Source organism: Musca autumnalis, unplaced genomic scaffold, assembly GCF_047663935.1.
Source record: "Musca autumnalis isolate F117 unplaced genomic scaffold, ASM4766393v1 scaffold_79, whole genome shotgun sequence".
Taxonomy (NCBI): Eukaryota; Metazoa; Arthropoda; class Insecta; order Diptera; family Muscidae; genus Musca; species Musca autumnalis.
Window position 1 is genome coordinate 152,050 of NW_027412410.1, and position 15,127 is coordinate 167,176.

The 15,127-nt window shown below is 26.4% G+C and overlaps 1 protein-coding gene across 1 annotated transcript in view; it reads right to left on the reverse strand.

Moving 5' to 3' along the window:
* The window catches only part of TrissinR (Trissin receptor), a gene marked incomplete at its 5' end in the record, with an annotated part of 121,453 nt that extends 110,770 nt beyond the window's left edge, over nucleotides 1-10,683 (reverse strand). Inside the window, 2 exons of the mRNA XM_073958233.1 lie at nucleotides 9,670-9,734; nucleotides 10,544-10,683. Of these exons, the coding sequence (XP_073814334.1) occupies nucleotides 9,670-9,734; nucleotides 10,544-10,683 (205 nt within the window). The remainder of the gene's footprint in view (nucleotides 1-9,669; nucleotides 9,735-10,543) is intronic.
* Nucleotides 10,684-15,127: the final 4,444 nt, after the last annotated feature.

A 15,127-nucleotide genomic window follows, 5' to 3' on the forward strand; every position in this document is an offset into this window, starting at 1 on the left:
TCCACGAGCCTCTATTAGTCCCCTAAAAATATTTTTAAAAATCCACGAGCCTCTATTAGTCCCCTAAAAATATTTTTAAAAATCCACGAGCCTCTATTAGTCCCCTAAAAATATTTTTAAAAATCCACGAGCCTCTATTAGTCCCCTAAAAATATTTTTAAAAATCCACGAGCCTCTATTAGTCCCCTAAAAATATTTTTAAAAATCCACGAGCCTCTATTAGTCCCCTAAAAATATTTTTAAAAATCCACGAGCCTCTATTAGTCCCCTAAAAATATTTTTAAAAATCCACGAGCCTCTATTAGTCCCCTAAAAATATTTTTAAAAATCCACGAGCCTCTATTAGTCCCCTAAAAATATTTTTAAAAATCCACGAGCCTCTATTAGTCCCCTAAAAATATTTTTAAAAATCCACGAGCCTCTATTAGTCCCCTAAAAATATTTTTAAAAATCCACGAGCCTCTATTAGTCCCCTAAAAATATTTTTAAAAATCCACGAGCCTCTATTAGTCCCCTAAAAATATTTTTAAAAATCCACGAGCCTCTATTAGTCCCCTAAAAATATTTTTAAAAATCACGAGCCTCTATTAGTCCCCTAAAAATATTTTTAAAAATCCACGAGCCTCTATTAGTCCCCTAAAAATATTTTTAAAAATCCACGAGCCTCTATTAGTCCCTAAAAATATTTTTAAAAAATCCCCGAGCCTCTATTAGTCCCCTAAAAATATTTTTAAAAATCCACGAGCCTCTATTAGTCCCCTAAAAAAATTTAAAAAATCCACGAGCCTCTATTAGTCCCCTAAAAATATTTTTAAAAATCCACGAGCCTCTATTAGTCCCCTAAAAATATTTTAAAAATCCACGAGCCTCTATTAGTCCCCTAAAAATAATTTTAAAAATGCACGAGCCTCTATAAGCCCCCTAAAAATATTTTGAAAATAAAAATAATTTGTAATATTTTTAAAAATCCACGAGCCTCTATTAGTCCCCTAAAAATTTTTTTAAAAATCCACGAGCCTCTATTAGTCCCCTAAAAATTTTTTTAAAAATCCACGAGCCTCTATTAGTCCCCTAAAAATTTTTTTAAAAATCCACGAGCCTCTATTAGTCCCCTAAAAAATTTTTTAAAAATCCACGAGCCTCTATTAGTCCCCTAAAAAATTTTTTAAAAATCCACGAGCCTCTATTAGTCCCCTAAAAATAATTTTAAAAACCCACGAGCCTCTATTAGTCCCCTAAAAATATTTTTAAAAATCCACGAGCCTCTACTAGTCCCCTAAAAATATTTTTAAAAATCCACGAGTTTTTGTTAGACCCCTAAAAATATTTTTAAAAATCCACGAGTTTTTGTTAGACCCCCTAAAAATATTTTTAAAAATCCACGAGCCTCTATTAGTCCCCTAAAAATATTTTTAAAAATCCACGAGCCTCTATTAGTCCCCTAAAAATATTTTTAAAAATCCACGAGCCTCTATTAGTCCCCTAAAAATATTTTTAAAAATCCACGAGCCTCTATTAGTCCCCTAAAAATATTTTTAAAAATCCACGAGCCTCTATTAGTCCCCTAAAAATATTTTTAAAAATCCACGAGCCTCTATTAGTCCCCTAAAAATATTTTTAAAAATCCACGAGCCTCTATTAGTCCCTAAAAATATTTTTAAAAATCCACGAGCCTCTATTAGTCCCCTAAAAATATTTTTAAAAATCCACGAGCCTCTATTAGTCCCCTAAAAATATTTTTAAAAATCCACGAGCCTCTATTAGTCCCCTAAAAATATTTTTAAAAATCCACGAGCCTCTATTAGTCCCCTAAAAATATTTTTAAAAATCCACGAGCCTCTATTAGTCCCCTAAAAATATTTTTAAAAATCCACGAGCCTCTATTAGTCCCCTAAAAATATTTTTAAAAATCCACGAGCCTCTATTAGTCCCCTAAAAATATTTTTAAAAATCCACGAGCCTCTATTAGTCCCCTAAAAATATTTTTAAAAATCCACGAGCCTCTATTAGTCCCCTAAAAATATTTTTAAAAATCCACGAGCCTCTATTAGTCCCCTAAAAATATTTTTAAAAATCCACGAGCCTCTATTAGTCCCCTAAAAATATTTTTAAAAATCCACGAGCCTCTATTAGTCCCCTAAAAATATTTTTAAAAATCCACGAGCCTCTATTAGTCCCCTAAAAATATTTTTAAAAATCCACGAGCCTCTATTAGTCCCCTAAAAATATTTTTAAAAATCCACGAGCCTCTATTAGTCCCCTAAAAATATTTTTAAAAATCCACGAGCCTCTATTAGTCCCCTAAAAATATTTTTAAAAATCCACGAGCCTCTATTAGTCCCCTAAAAATATTTTTAAAAATCCACGAGCCTCTATTAGTCCCCTAAAAATATTTTTAAAAATCCACGAGCCTCTATTAGTCCCCTAAAAATATTTTTAAAAATCCACGAGCCTCTATTAGTCCCCTAAAAATATTTTTAAAAATCCACGAGCCTCTATTAGTCCCCTAAAAATATTTTTAAAAATCCACGAGCCTCTATTAGTCCCCTAAAAATATTTTTAAAAATCCACGAGCCTCTATTAGTCCCCTAAAAATATTTTTAAAAATCCACGAGCCTCTATTAGTCCCCTAAAAATATTTTTAAAAATCCACGAGCCTCTATTAGTCCCCTAAAAATATTTTTAAAAATCCACGAGCCTCTATTAGTCCCCTAAAAATATTTTTAAAAATCCACGAGCCTCTATTAGTCCCCTAAAAATATTTTTAAAAATCCACGAGCCTCTATTAGTCCCCTAAAAATATTTTTAAAAATCCACGAGCCTCTATTAGTCCCCTAAAAATATTTTTAAAAATCCACGAGCCTCTATTAGTCCCCTAAAAATATTTTTAAAAATCCACGAGCCTCTATTAGTCCCCTAAAAATATTTTTAAAAATCCACGAGCCTCTATTAGTCCCCAAAAAATATTTTTAAAAATCCCCGAGCCTCTATTAGTCCCCTAAAAATATTTTTAAAAATCCACGAGCCTCTATTAGTCCCCTAAAAAAATTTAAAAAATCCACGAGCCTCTATTAGTCCCCTAAAAATATTTTTAAAAATCCACGAGCCTCTATTAGTCCCCTAAAAATATTTTTAAAAATCCACGAGCCTCTATTAGTCCCCTAAAAATAATTTTAAAAATGCACGAGCCTCTATAAGCCCCCTAAAAATATTTTGAAAATAAAAATAATTTGTAATATTTTTTAAAAATCCACGAGCCTCTATTAGTCCCCTAAAATTTTTTTTAAAAATCCACGAGCCTCTATTAGTCCCCTAAAAATTTTTTTAAAAATCCACGAGCCTCTATTAGCCCCTAAAAATTTTTTTAAAAATCCACGAGCCTCTATTAGTCCCCTAAAAAATTTTTTAAAAATCCACGAGCCTCTATTAGTCCCCTAAAAAATTTTTTAAAAATCCACGAGCCTCTATTAGTCCCCTAAAAAATTTTTTAAAAATCCACGAGCCTCTATTAGTCCCCTAAAAAATTTTTTAAAAATCCACGAGCCTCTATTAGTCCCCTAAAAAATTTTTTAAAAATCCACGAGCCTCTATTAGTCCCCTAAAAAATTTTTTAAAAATCCACGAGCCTCTATTAGTCCCCTAAAAAATTTTTTAAAAATCCACGAGGCTCTATTAGTCCCCTAAAAAATTTTTTAAAAATCCACGAGCCTCTATTAGTCCCCTAAAAAATTTTTTAAAAATCCACGAGCCTCTATTAGTCCCCTAAAAAATTTTTTAAAAATCCACGAGCCTCTATTAGTCCCCTAAAAAATTTTTTAAAAATCCACGAGCCTCTATTAGTCCCCTAAAAATTTTTTTAAAAATCCACGAGCCTCTATTAGTCCCCTAAAAATATTTTTAAAAATCCACGAGCCTCTATTAGTCCCCTAAAAATATTTTTAAAAATCCACGAGCCTCTATTAGTCCCCTAAAAATATTTTTAAAAATCCACGAGCCTCTATTAGTCCCCTAAAAATATTTTTAAAAATCCACGAGCCTCTATTAGTCCCCTAAAAATATTTTTAAAAATCCACGAGGGTCTATTATTCTTCTTAAACTATTTTTAAAACTCCACGAGCATCTAATAGTCCCCTAGAAATATTTAAAAATCCTATTTGTGCCCTAAAAATATTGTTTTAAAAATCCAGCAGCCTCTAAAAATATTTTTAAAAATCCACGAGCCTCTATTAGTACCCTAAAAATATTTTTAAAAATTCACGAGCCTCTATTCGACCCTTAAAAATATTTTTTTCAAAAACCAGGAGCCTCTATTAGTCCTCTAAAAATATTTTTAAACCCCCACGAGCCTCTATTAGTCTATTAGTAATGTAAATTCGTGTATAATTTTCCACTGAATTGTCTTTTAAACTACATTTAAAAATAGAAAATTAAATTCTTACTACTATTCTTAATTTTCATCTTCACAGCCTTATTTATAACATTACTTGTTCTTTTGCATTTCAAATGAACTTCAAGAATTTTCCTTAACTAAGACAGTGGTGTCACAATAATTAACCCTTATCTCTTCCATCAAGGCAATGCGAACAATGAAAAGCATCTGATGCGATTGGCAAAGAAAAATTCAAGCGCTACCTTTTGAATATTAATGTCAGTTGTTTGTAATTGTTGTAATTAATAAAATTACATTTAGATGAATGAACGATGATTAGGTTTAAACGAGTTTTTCTTTTCTTATTCATTTAGCCCAGCTTGTCTCCAATATAAGTTCACCTCTTATTTTGGACGGGGTTATTGAACGTCTGTACATTTGATGTGCGTTATTATGGACTTTGGTTTTCATTGCAAAACACTTGGAATCTATTTTCCATTATAATTGTGAACATTTATCTTTTTGGTTATTTCAGGTCAAATGGAATTGTATTAAAATTTCAATTTCATCCATTAATCACAAATAATCGGAAACTGTTGTTGATGATTTATGGAAATTTGAGAAAAGGTATTGCATTATAGAAATAATATAAATGCGTGTGAAGTGAGAGCATCCCTTTTAGAAAAAATTGTCTTGAACCACATACATACAAAATTTGTAAAGTTCGCCGAAAGATTCCTTGTTCTTCTTCTCTCATATCAATGAGTGCACCTTGATCTATATTTTTTCAATAAACGTGGAAGTTTTAAAAATATCTTTTCAATATTCGTGGATGTTAAAATTTTTTTTCAATATTCGTGGATTTAAAAAAAAAAAAGTTCTTCAATATTCGTGGATTTAAAACAATATTTTTTCAATATTCGTGGATTTTTTAAACAATATCTTTTCAATAATAGTGGATTTTTTAAACAATATTTTTCAATATTTGTGGAGTTTTTAAAACAATATTTTTTCAATATATGTGGACGTTTTAAAAAAATCTTTTCAATATTCGTGGATAAAAAAAAATCAATATTCGTGGACTTTAAAAATAATATTTTTTTTCAATATTCGTGGATTTAAAAAAAATCAACATTCGTGCATTTAAAAAAATATTTTTTCAGTATTCGTGGTTTAATTTTTTTTAATATTCGTGGATTTGAAAAAAAAAACATTTTCAATAAGAGTGGATTAAAAAATATATTTTTTTCAATTCGTGGATTTATTTTTTTTTCAATTTTAAGGAAATAATTTTTCAATATTCGTGGATTTAAAAAAAAATATTTTTTTTCAATTTTCGGAAATTTAAAAAAATATGTTTTTTAATATTCGAGCATTTAAAAAAGATTTTTCAATATTCGTGGATATTAAAAAAACATTTTTTCAATATTCGCTGATTTTAAAATCGTGGATTTTTGTGAAAATATTCTTTTATAATAACGTATTTAAAAATTTTTTTTTAGAAAAATATTTTTTAATAATTGTGGATTTTTAAAAATATATTTTCAATAATCGTGGATTGTTTAAAAAAATATTTTTTCAATAATCCTGGATTTTGTACAAGATATTTTTTCAATAATCGTGGATTTTTTTAAAACAATTTTTTCAATAATCGTCGATTTTTTAAACAACATTTTTCAATATTCGTGGATTTTAAATAAATATTTTTCAATATTCGTGGATTTAAAAAAATATATATGGTAACATGGGGCGCCTTCGCCACGTTTTTTTCAAAATGTTCTCATATCGACATCATTAAAGTTTTTCCAAATATTATTTTTGGTAAGAATATTAGCATATCTTGACTATAAGTTTTGATATATAAATGATTATAATTTTGCTTTTAAAATATTATTTTTGAGAATTTACAAAATGTCTAAAAGGTGGCGAAGCCTCCCCACCCATGGGGTAGCATCACCATCGACATAGGACATATATCAACGGACTCTAAAAATGGAATTTACCATACTTCCTCCTTAAATATCAACATTATGCATAAAAGGAACATGTTTTCTATTTAATAATCAAAAATTATTCTAAAATTTACAAAAAGAAACATATTTTAGCTGTTAATTGAAGTAGGTACCTTGAATTAAGGCATAAAAATGAAATTTTTGCCAAATTAGATAGGTTTAGCACAATATTTGATTTTAACTTCACATTATAGCGTGGTATATCAATAGCATAAAAAATTTTAGTTAAACCTGACATATTTCTCACATTAACCCACAACACCCCTATCATGGCGTGGCCGCCCCACCCCCTACATAGTTCATAATATGAATATATTGATATTTGTAATTACTTTTATCATGCAAATTATTTGGATTTATATTCTTCAGTAGTTGTCTATTAACGGTATAAAATATAATTTTGATATCACAAAAGGTCTACAAGATATCACAAAATATACCTACCATGAATATTTTTCGCAATACCCCAAAAACATGAAATCGCGTGCATCAGCAATCATATATTTGATAGAATTGCCAATTATTGGGAGATGAAAGATCTTCGTTAAACTCACAATTTTTCCTTTAACGGCATTTCTCTAGCAGTTATAGTTATCAAGAAAATCGGCGCTGGCGAAGGCGCCCCAGTGGCGAAGCCGCCCCATGTTACCATATTTACAATATTCGCGGATATTGAAAACGTGTTTTTTCGTGGATTTAAAAATGTATTTTTTCAATATTCGTGGATTTTAAAAACTTTTTTTCAGTATTCATGGATTGAAAAAAAATATTTTTTTAATATTTGTGGGTTAAATATTTTTTAAATAAGCTTGGATTTAAAAAAAAATTAATATTCGTAGATTTAAAAACAAAATATTTTTTTAATAATCTTGGTTTTTTTAAAAATATTTTTCAATAGTCTCGGATTTTGTAAAAAATATTTTTTCAATGACCGTGGATTTTTTAAAAAATATTTTTTCAATAATCGTTGATTTTTTTTCAATATTCGTGGATTTAAAAAAAGTATTTTTTCAATGTTCGTTGATTTTAAATTATATTTTTTCAATATTCGTGGATTTTAAAAAATATTTTTTCAATATTGGTGGTTATAAGAAATAATTTTTTTCAGTATTCGTGGATTTTAAAAAATATTTTTTCAATATTGGTGGTTATAAGAAATAATTTTTTTCAGTATTCGTGGATTTAAAAAAATATTTTTTCAATATTCGCTGATTTTAAAATCGTGGATTTTTGTAAAAATATTTTTTTAATAATAGCTTTTTTTTAAACAATATTTTTTCAATATTTGTAGATTTTAAATAAATATTTTTTTTCAATATTCGTGGATTTAAAGGAAAGATTTTTTCAATATTCGCGGATTAAAAAAAATATTTTTTTTGAATATTCGTGGACTTAAAGAAAGATTTTTTCAATGTTCGCGGATTTAAAAAAAAAAAATATTTTTTTTTTAATATTCGTGGACTTAAAGAAAGATTTTTTCAATGTTCGCGGATTTAAAAAAAATATTTTTTTTTCTATATTCGCTGATTTAAAAAAAAATATTTTTTCAATATTCGATAATTTTAAAATCGTGGATTTTTGTAAAAATATTTTTATATAATATTGTATTTTTTAAAAAAAATATTTCTTCAATAATAATGTATTTTTAAAAAAATATCTTTTTAATAATCGTGGATTTTTTAAAAATATATTTTCAATAATCCTGAATATTTTTAAAAAAAAATTGCAATCGTGGATTTTTTAAAAAATATTTTTCAATAATCCTGGATTTTGTAAAACATATTTTTCAATAATCCTGGATTTTGTAAAACATATTTTTTCAATAAATGTGGATTTTTTAAAAAAAATATTTTTTCAATAATCGTGGATTTTAAAAAAATTGCAATCGTGGATTTTTAAAAAAATATTTTTTTAATAATCCTGAATTTTTTAAAAAATATTTTTCAATAATCCTGGATTTTGTAAAACGTATTTTTTCAATAAACGTGGATTTTTTAAAAAATATTTTTCAATAATCGTGGATTTTTTAAACATTATTTTTTTCAATATTCGTGGATTTTAAATAAATATTTTTCAATATTCGTGGATTTAAAAAAATATATTTACAATATTCGTGGATTTTACCAAAAATATTTTTTTACCAAAAATAGTGGATTTAAAAAAAATATTTTTTCAATGTTCGTGGATTTTTAAAAAAAAATATATTCACAATATTCGTGGATATTAAAACACCAGTATTCGTTGATTTAAAAAAAAAATATATTTACAATATTCGTGGATATTAAAACACAAGTATTCGTGGATTTAAAAAAAATATATATTTACAATATTCGCGGATATTAAAACACCAGTATTCGTGGATTTAAAAAAAAATATTTTTTCAATGTTCGTGGATTTAAAAAAAAAAAAATATATTTACAATATTCATGGATATTAAAACACCAGTATTCGTGGATTTAAAAAAAATATTTTTTTTTTCAATATTCGTGTATTAAAAAAATATTTGCGTGGATTTTAAAAAAAAAATATTTTTCAATATTCGTGGATTAAAAAAATATTTGGGTGGATTTAAAAAAAAAATATTTTTCAATACTCGTGGATTTATAAAAAAATATTTTTCAATATTCGTGGATTTAAAAAAAATATTTTTCAATATTCGTTGATTTTAAAAATATTTTTTCAATATTCGTGGATTTTTGATCCAACCAAAAATGTGTCTCATCGAAATAACGGTTTAATACCCCAAGTATGTTTGAACGAAATTGGTTTCAGACAATTTGGAGTCGATTTAGCCATGTCCATCCGTCTGTCTGGCTGGGTGGTGAGCACGATAACGGTTTAATACCCCTTGCGGCTCCCCTTACGATGGTACAATTTTTTTTTCTTGCGTAAGCCCATACTTCCTGAGATATTGATCTAAATGCTCCAAGAAACCCTGACGACAGAAACCAAAATGGCAAATCTGCAAGATAAATCTCGCAAGGAGTTTCTGATTGGTGCAGACTTTGCACATCATATTATTTCATACAGTCATGTATCAGATTGGAATGTAGACTATATCGGTCCACCTTTGGTTACAAAAAATGTTTGATATATGTCAATTATTGGGTATAGCCCCATATTACGGTACGTACAGATTTTAAAGCAAACTCGTGATACAAAATCAATACATTTAATATACGGCATAATTATTGTGTTTGGTGTTTTTTTTTTTGTCAGTGGCCATTCAAAAGCTACAGAGTTTTGACCATGAAAAAACCATTCTGAACCACTGTGCGCCGTTCTTACTTGTTTTTAATTATGTCTTTTTTGCTTAGCATCTTACTACTGAATCGTCTTTGTTCTAATTCCTTCTGTAATCCCTTTTAATTAGTGTAAAAAATCCAAGAATAAATCCGATTTATTATTCACATATGTATGCACTTTTTCGTCAACAAATTTATTTTTATGTGTAAATGTATTCTATGTATGCATTTGTAAAATTCTCTGCATACACTCACACATACATACTCTCAGCTTTTGTTTGCATCATCTATGGTTAAAAGTCATGCCAAAGAGAGAGAGAGTTGTTAAATAAGAATGACGTTAACAAGTACATAATTCATTTTAATAAAATATTTAAGCTTTCAACTAATGAATGTACAAAAAAGCATATTAATACACACATACATACATATAACTGTGAGCATTTGCATACATACAAATGTGAGTGTGTGTAGTGAATCTTACAACAATATGCAGAGAAATATTTATATGCGAAAAAAAACCTTTTTGTTGTTAATTTCTTAAATAGTTCACTTTGTGTGGGAGTAGGGAAGTGTATAAAAATTAATGAGCAAAAAACGCTGCATAAAATGCAAGAGGAAAATAATTAAAAATCTAGAAAATAATAAAAAGAATAAATTTTCTCTTGTTCTATTCTTATTTGTATTTTTTTTAACTATTTTATAAACTTCTGAACATGTTTTACTTTATTTCAATTGAGTTTCGTTTAATTTTTTTTATTGATAATTGATTGATGTGATGGAATAAATTTGCTTCCAAAGATAGGTATATCGATTCCACTTCAACTAAACTAAACTTCTTTTTTGTTCGTTCGTTTCATTGCTTTCATTCTCCATATTCTATTTATTTTATAGTTCGCTTTTGTTTTCAAACTTACCTGTCTATCAAATAAATTATTTTGCATAACACAAAAGAGTCCAACACAAAAATCTGCCAAAGCCAAATTGGCTAGAAAGAAATTTGTTATGGAGCGCAGGCGACGAGACAATGTAACAACCAGTATAACAAGTAAATTGCCTGGAAAAAAAGAATGAAAGGAAAAAGAGTAATAAAAACTGAGCTATACAAAATTTCAAATAAACGAAATTTTCAATAAAAGAAGACAAGAACAGATTGAGATTTATTGGCTAAATTGATGAGTTGTAAAACATATCTTCTGTACAGCAGTAGAATATGAAAAGATTTTTGAAATGGCATTGGAAGCAATGGCCATCGAATATTAAAGAATTGAAATTTTCCAAAAATTCCTTTAAAGCATTACACTCAAGGATTTCTAAGGAATATTTTTCCAAGTATTAAATGGGAATTTTTTAAAGCATAAACATGGAATTTGAAACAACCAGTAGACTATAGGCTATCTTTACTTTTTTAAAGGTGTCCTTTGTGACATTCTTTAAGAAATGTAAAAAACCGAAAAATCTCACGACTTGAAAAGGTCCCCTAACCATGTGACAATACCCGCTTTATGGATGTTAATAACCTCTAATTTGTCTGCAAATATACAAAAATTTTGTTTTACCTTTTGTTTACCATTAAAGTTTATACCCAAAACAAAAGTCATGACAGTTTTCTTTTCGCTTTTTATAAACACCTAAAAGCCAAAAAAGGGATTCAAGCATAAAGTCAACATGAAGCCTCTCGCAACAAACAATAAAAAGGGAAATGAGATATTCCTTTATTTGGAGGGAAATGCAGTAAAAAAACCCACAGTCTGATAGAAATATGTTAAGCAGAAAAAGCCCACACGCCTTCAACAAAAAAAACATGACAATCCCAAATCCGTGGTGGTGAGAAGACAAAGGGCAAAGAACAAAAAGATTGGCGGATTGGAGAAAAATGAAATGAATGTTGACAGCATTTCTTTTTTTGTGCAAATCTATTGCTGATGCAAAGTTTGTTGGTAGCGCCCTGGACAAGTGTAGGTTGACAATGAAAGGATAGGCGACGAAAAGCCATGAAAATATTATTACTGATTTTTTTGGTGACAAAGAAAAAAAACTTTAAAGGCAATGGAATTTAATAAGAACAATTTAAAATGTTTGTTTGATTTTTAAAGAAATTTTTTCCACAAACATGGATTTTTTTAAGAATATGTTTTCCATAAACATGGATTTTTTTAAGAATATGTTTTCCATAAACGTGGATTTTTTAAAGAATATTTTTCCATAAACGTGGATTTTTTAAAGAATATGTTTTCCATAAACATGGATTTTTTTAAGAATATGTTTTCCATAAACGTGGATTTTTTAAAGAATATTTTTCCATAAACGTGGATTTTTTAAAGAATATTTTTTCCATAAACGTGTATTTTTTAAAGAATATTTTTTCCATAAACGTGTATTTTTTAAAGAATATGTTTTCCATAAACGTGGATTTTTTAAAGAATATTTTTCCATAAACGTGGATTTTTTAAAGAATATTTTTTCCATAAACGTGTATTTTTTAAAGAATATTTTTTCCATAAACGTGTATTTTTTAAAGAATATTTTATCCATAAACGTGGATTTTTTAAAGAATATTTTTTCCATAAACGTGGATTTTTTAAAGAATATTTTTTCCATAAACGTGGATTTTTTAAAGAATATTTTTTCCATAAACGTGGATTTTTTAAAGAATATTTTTTCCATAAACGTGGATTTTTTAAAGAATATTTTTTCCATAAACGTGGATTTTTTAAAGAATATTTTTTCCATAAACGTGGATTTTTTAAAGAATATTTTTTCCATAAACGTGGATTTTTTAAAGAATATTTTTTCCATAAACGTGGATTTTTTAAAGAATATTTTTTCCATAAACGTGGATTTTTTAAAGAATATTTTTTCCATAAACGTGGATTTTTTAAAGAATATTTTTTCCATAAACGTGGATTTTTTAAAGAATATTTTTTCCATAAACGTGGATTTTTTAAAGAATATTTTTTCCATAAACGTGGATTTTTTAAAGAATATTTTTTCCATAAACGTGGATTTTTTAAAGAATATTTTTTCCATAAACGTGGATTTTTTAAAGAATATTTTTTCCATAAACGTGGATTTTTTAAAGAATATTTTTTCCATAAACGTGGATTTTTTAAAGAATATTTTTTCCATAAACGTGGATTTTTTAAAGAATATTTTTTCCATAAACGTGGATTTTTTAAAGAATATTTTTTCCATAAACGTGGATTTTTTAAAGAATATTTTTTCCATAAACGTGGATTTTTTAAAGAATATTTTTTCCATAAACGTGGATTTTTTAAAGAATATTTTTTTCCATAAACGTGGATTTTTTAAAGAATATTTTTTCCATAAACGTGGATTTTTTAAAGAATATTTTTTCCATAAACGTGGATTTTTTAAAGAATATTTTTTCCATAAACGTGGATTTTTTAAAGAATATTTTTTCCATAAACGTGGATTTTTTAAAGAATATTTTTTCCATAAACGTGGATTTTTTAAAGAATATTTTTTCCATAAACGTGGATTTTTTAAAGAATATTTTTTCCATAAACGTGGATTTTTTAAAGAATATTTTTTCCATAAACGTGGATTTTTTAAAGAATATTTTTTCCATAAACGTGGATTTTTTTAAAGAATATTTTTTTCCATAAACGTGGATTTTTTAAAGAATATTTTTTCCATAAACGTGGATTTTTTAAAGAATATTTTTTCCATAAACGTGGATTTTTTAAAGAATATTTTTTCCATAAACGTGGATTTTTTTAAAGAATATTTTTTCCATAAACGTGGATTTTTTAAAGAATATTTTTTCCATAAACGTGGATTTTTTAAAGAATATTTTTTCCATAAACGTGGATTTTTTAAAGAATATTTTTTCCATAAACGTGGATTTTTTAAAGAATATTTTTTCCATAAACGTGGATTTTTTAAAGAATATTTTTTCCATAAACGTGGATTTTTTAAAGAATATTTTTTCCATAAACGTGGATTTTTTAAAGAATATTTTTTCCATAAACGTGGATTTTTTAAAGAATATTTTTTCCATAAACGTGGATTTTTTAAAGAATATTTTTTCCATAAACGTGGATTTTTTAAAGAATATTTTTTCCATAAACGTGGATTTTTTAAAGAATATTTTTTCCATAAACGTGGATTTTTTAAAGAATATTTTTTCCATAAACGTGGATTTTTTAAAGAATATTTTTTCCATAAACGTGGATTTTTTAAAGAATATTTTTTCCATAAACGTGGATTTTTTAAAGAATATTTTTTCCATAAACGTGGATTTTTTAAAGAATATTTTTTCCATAAACGTGGATTTTTTTAAAGAATATTTTTTCCATAAACGTGGATTTTTTAAAGAATATTTTTTCCATAAACGTGGATTTTTTAAAGAATATTTTTTCCATAAACGTGGATTTTTTAAAGAATATTTTTTCCATAAACGTGGATTTTTTAAAGAATATTTTTTCCATAAACGTGGATTTTTTAAAGAATATTTTTTCCATAAACGTGGATTTTTTAAAGAATATTTTTTCCATAAACGTGGATTTTTTAAAGAATATTTTTTCCATAAACGTGGATTTTTTAAAGAATATTTTTTCCATAAACGTGGATTTTTTAAAGAATATTTTTTCCATAAACGTGGATTTTTTAAAGAATATTTTTTCCATAAACGTGGATTTTTAAAGAATATTTTTTCCATAAACGTGGATTTTTTAAAGAATATTTTTTCCATAAACGTGGATTTTTTTAAAGAATATTTTTTCCATAAACGTGGATTTTTTAAAGAATATTTTTTCCATAAACGTGGATTTTTTAAAGAATATTTTTTCCATAAACGTGGATTTTTTAAAGAATATTTTTTCCATAAACGTGGATTTTTTAAAGAATATTTTTTCCATAAACGTGGATTTTTTAAAGAATATTTTTTCCATAAACGTGGATTTTTTAAAGAATATTTTTTCCATAAACGTGGATTTTTTAAAGAATATTTTTTCCATAAACGTGGATTTTTTAAAGAATATTTTTTCCATAAACGTGGATTTTTTAAAGAATATTTTTTCCATAAACGTGGATTTTTTAAAGAATATTTTTTCCATAAACGTGGATTTTTTAAAGAATATTTTTTCCATAAACGTGGATTTTTTAAAGAATATTTTTTCCATAAACGTGGATTTTTTAAAGAATATTTTTTCCATAAACGTGGATTTTTTAAAGAATATTTTTTCCATAAACGTGGATTTTTTAAAGAATATTTTTTCCATAAACGTGGATTTTTTAAAGAATATTTTTTCCATAAACGTGGATTTTTTAAAGAATATTTTTTCCATAAACGTGGATTTTTTAAAGAATATTTTTTCCATAAACGTGGATTTTTTAAAGAATATTTTTTCCATAAACGTGGATTTTTTAAAGAATATTTTTTCCATAAACGTGGATTTTTTAAAGAATATTTTTTCCATAAACGTGGATTTTTTAAAGAATATTTTTTCCATAAACGTGGATTTTTTAAAGAATAT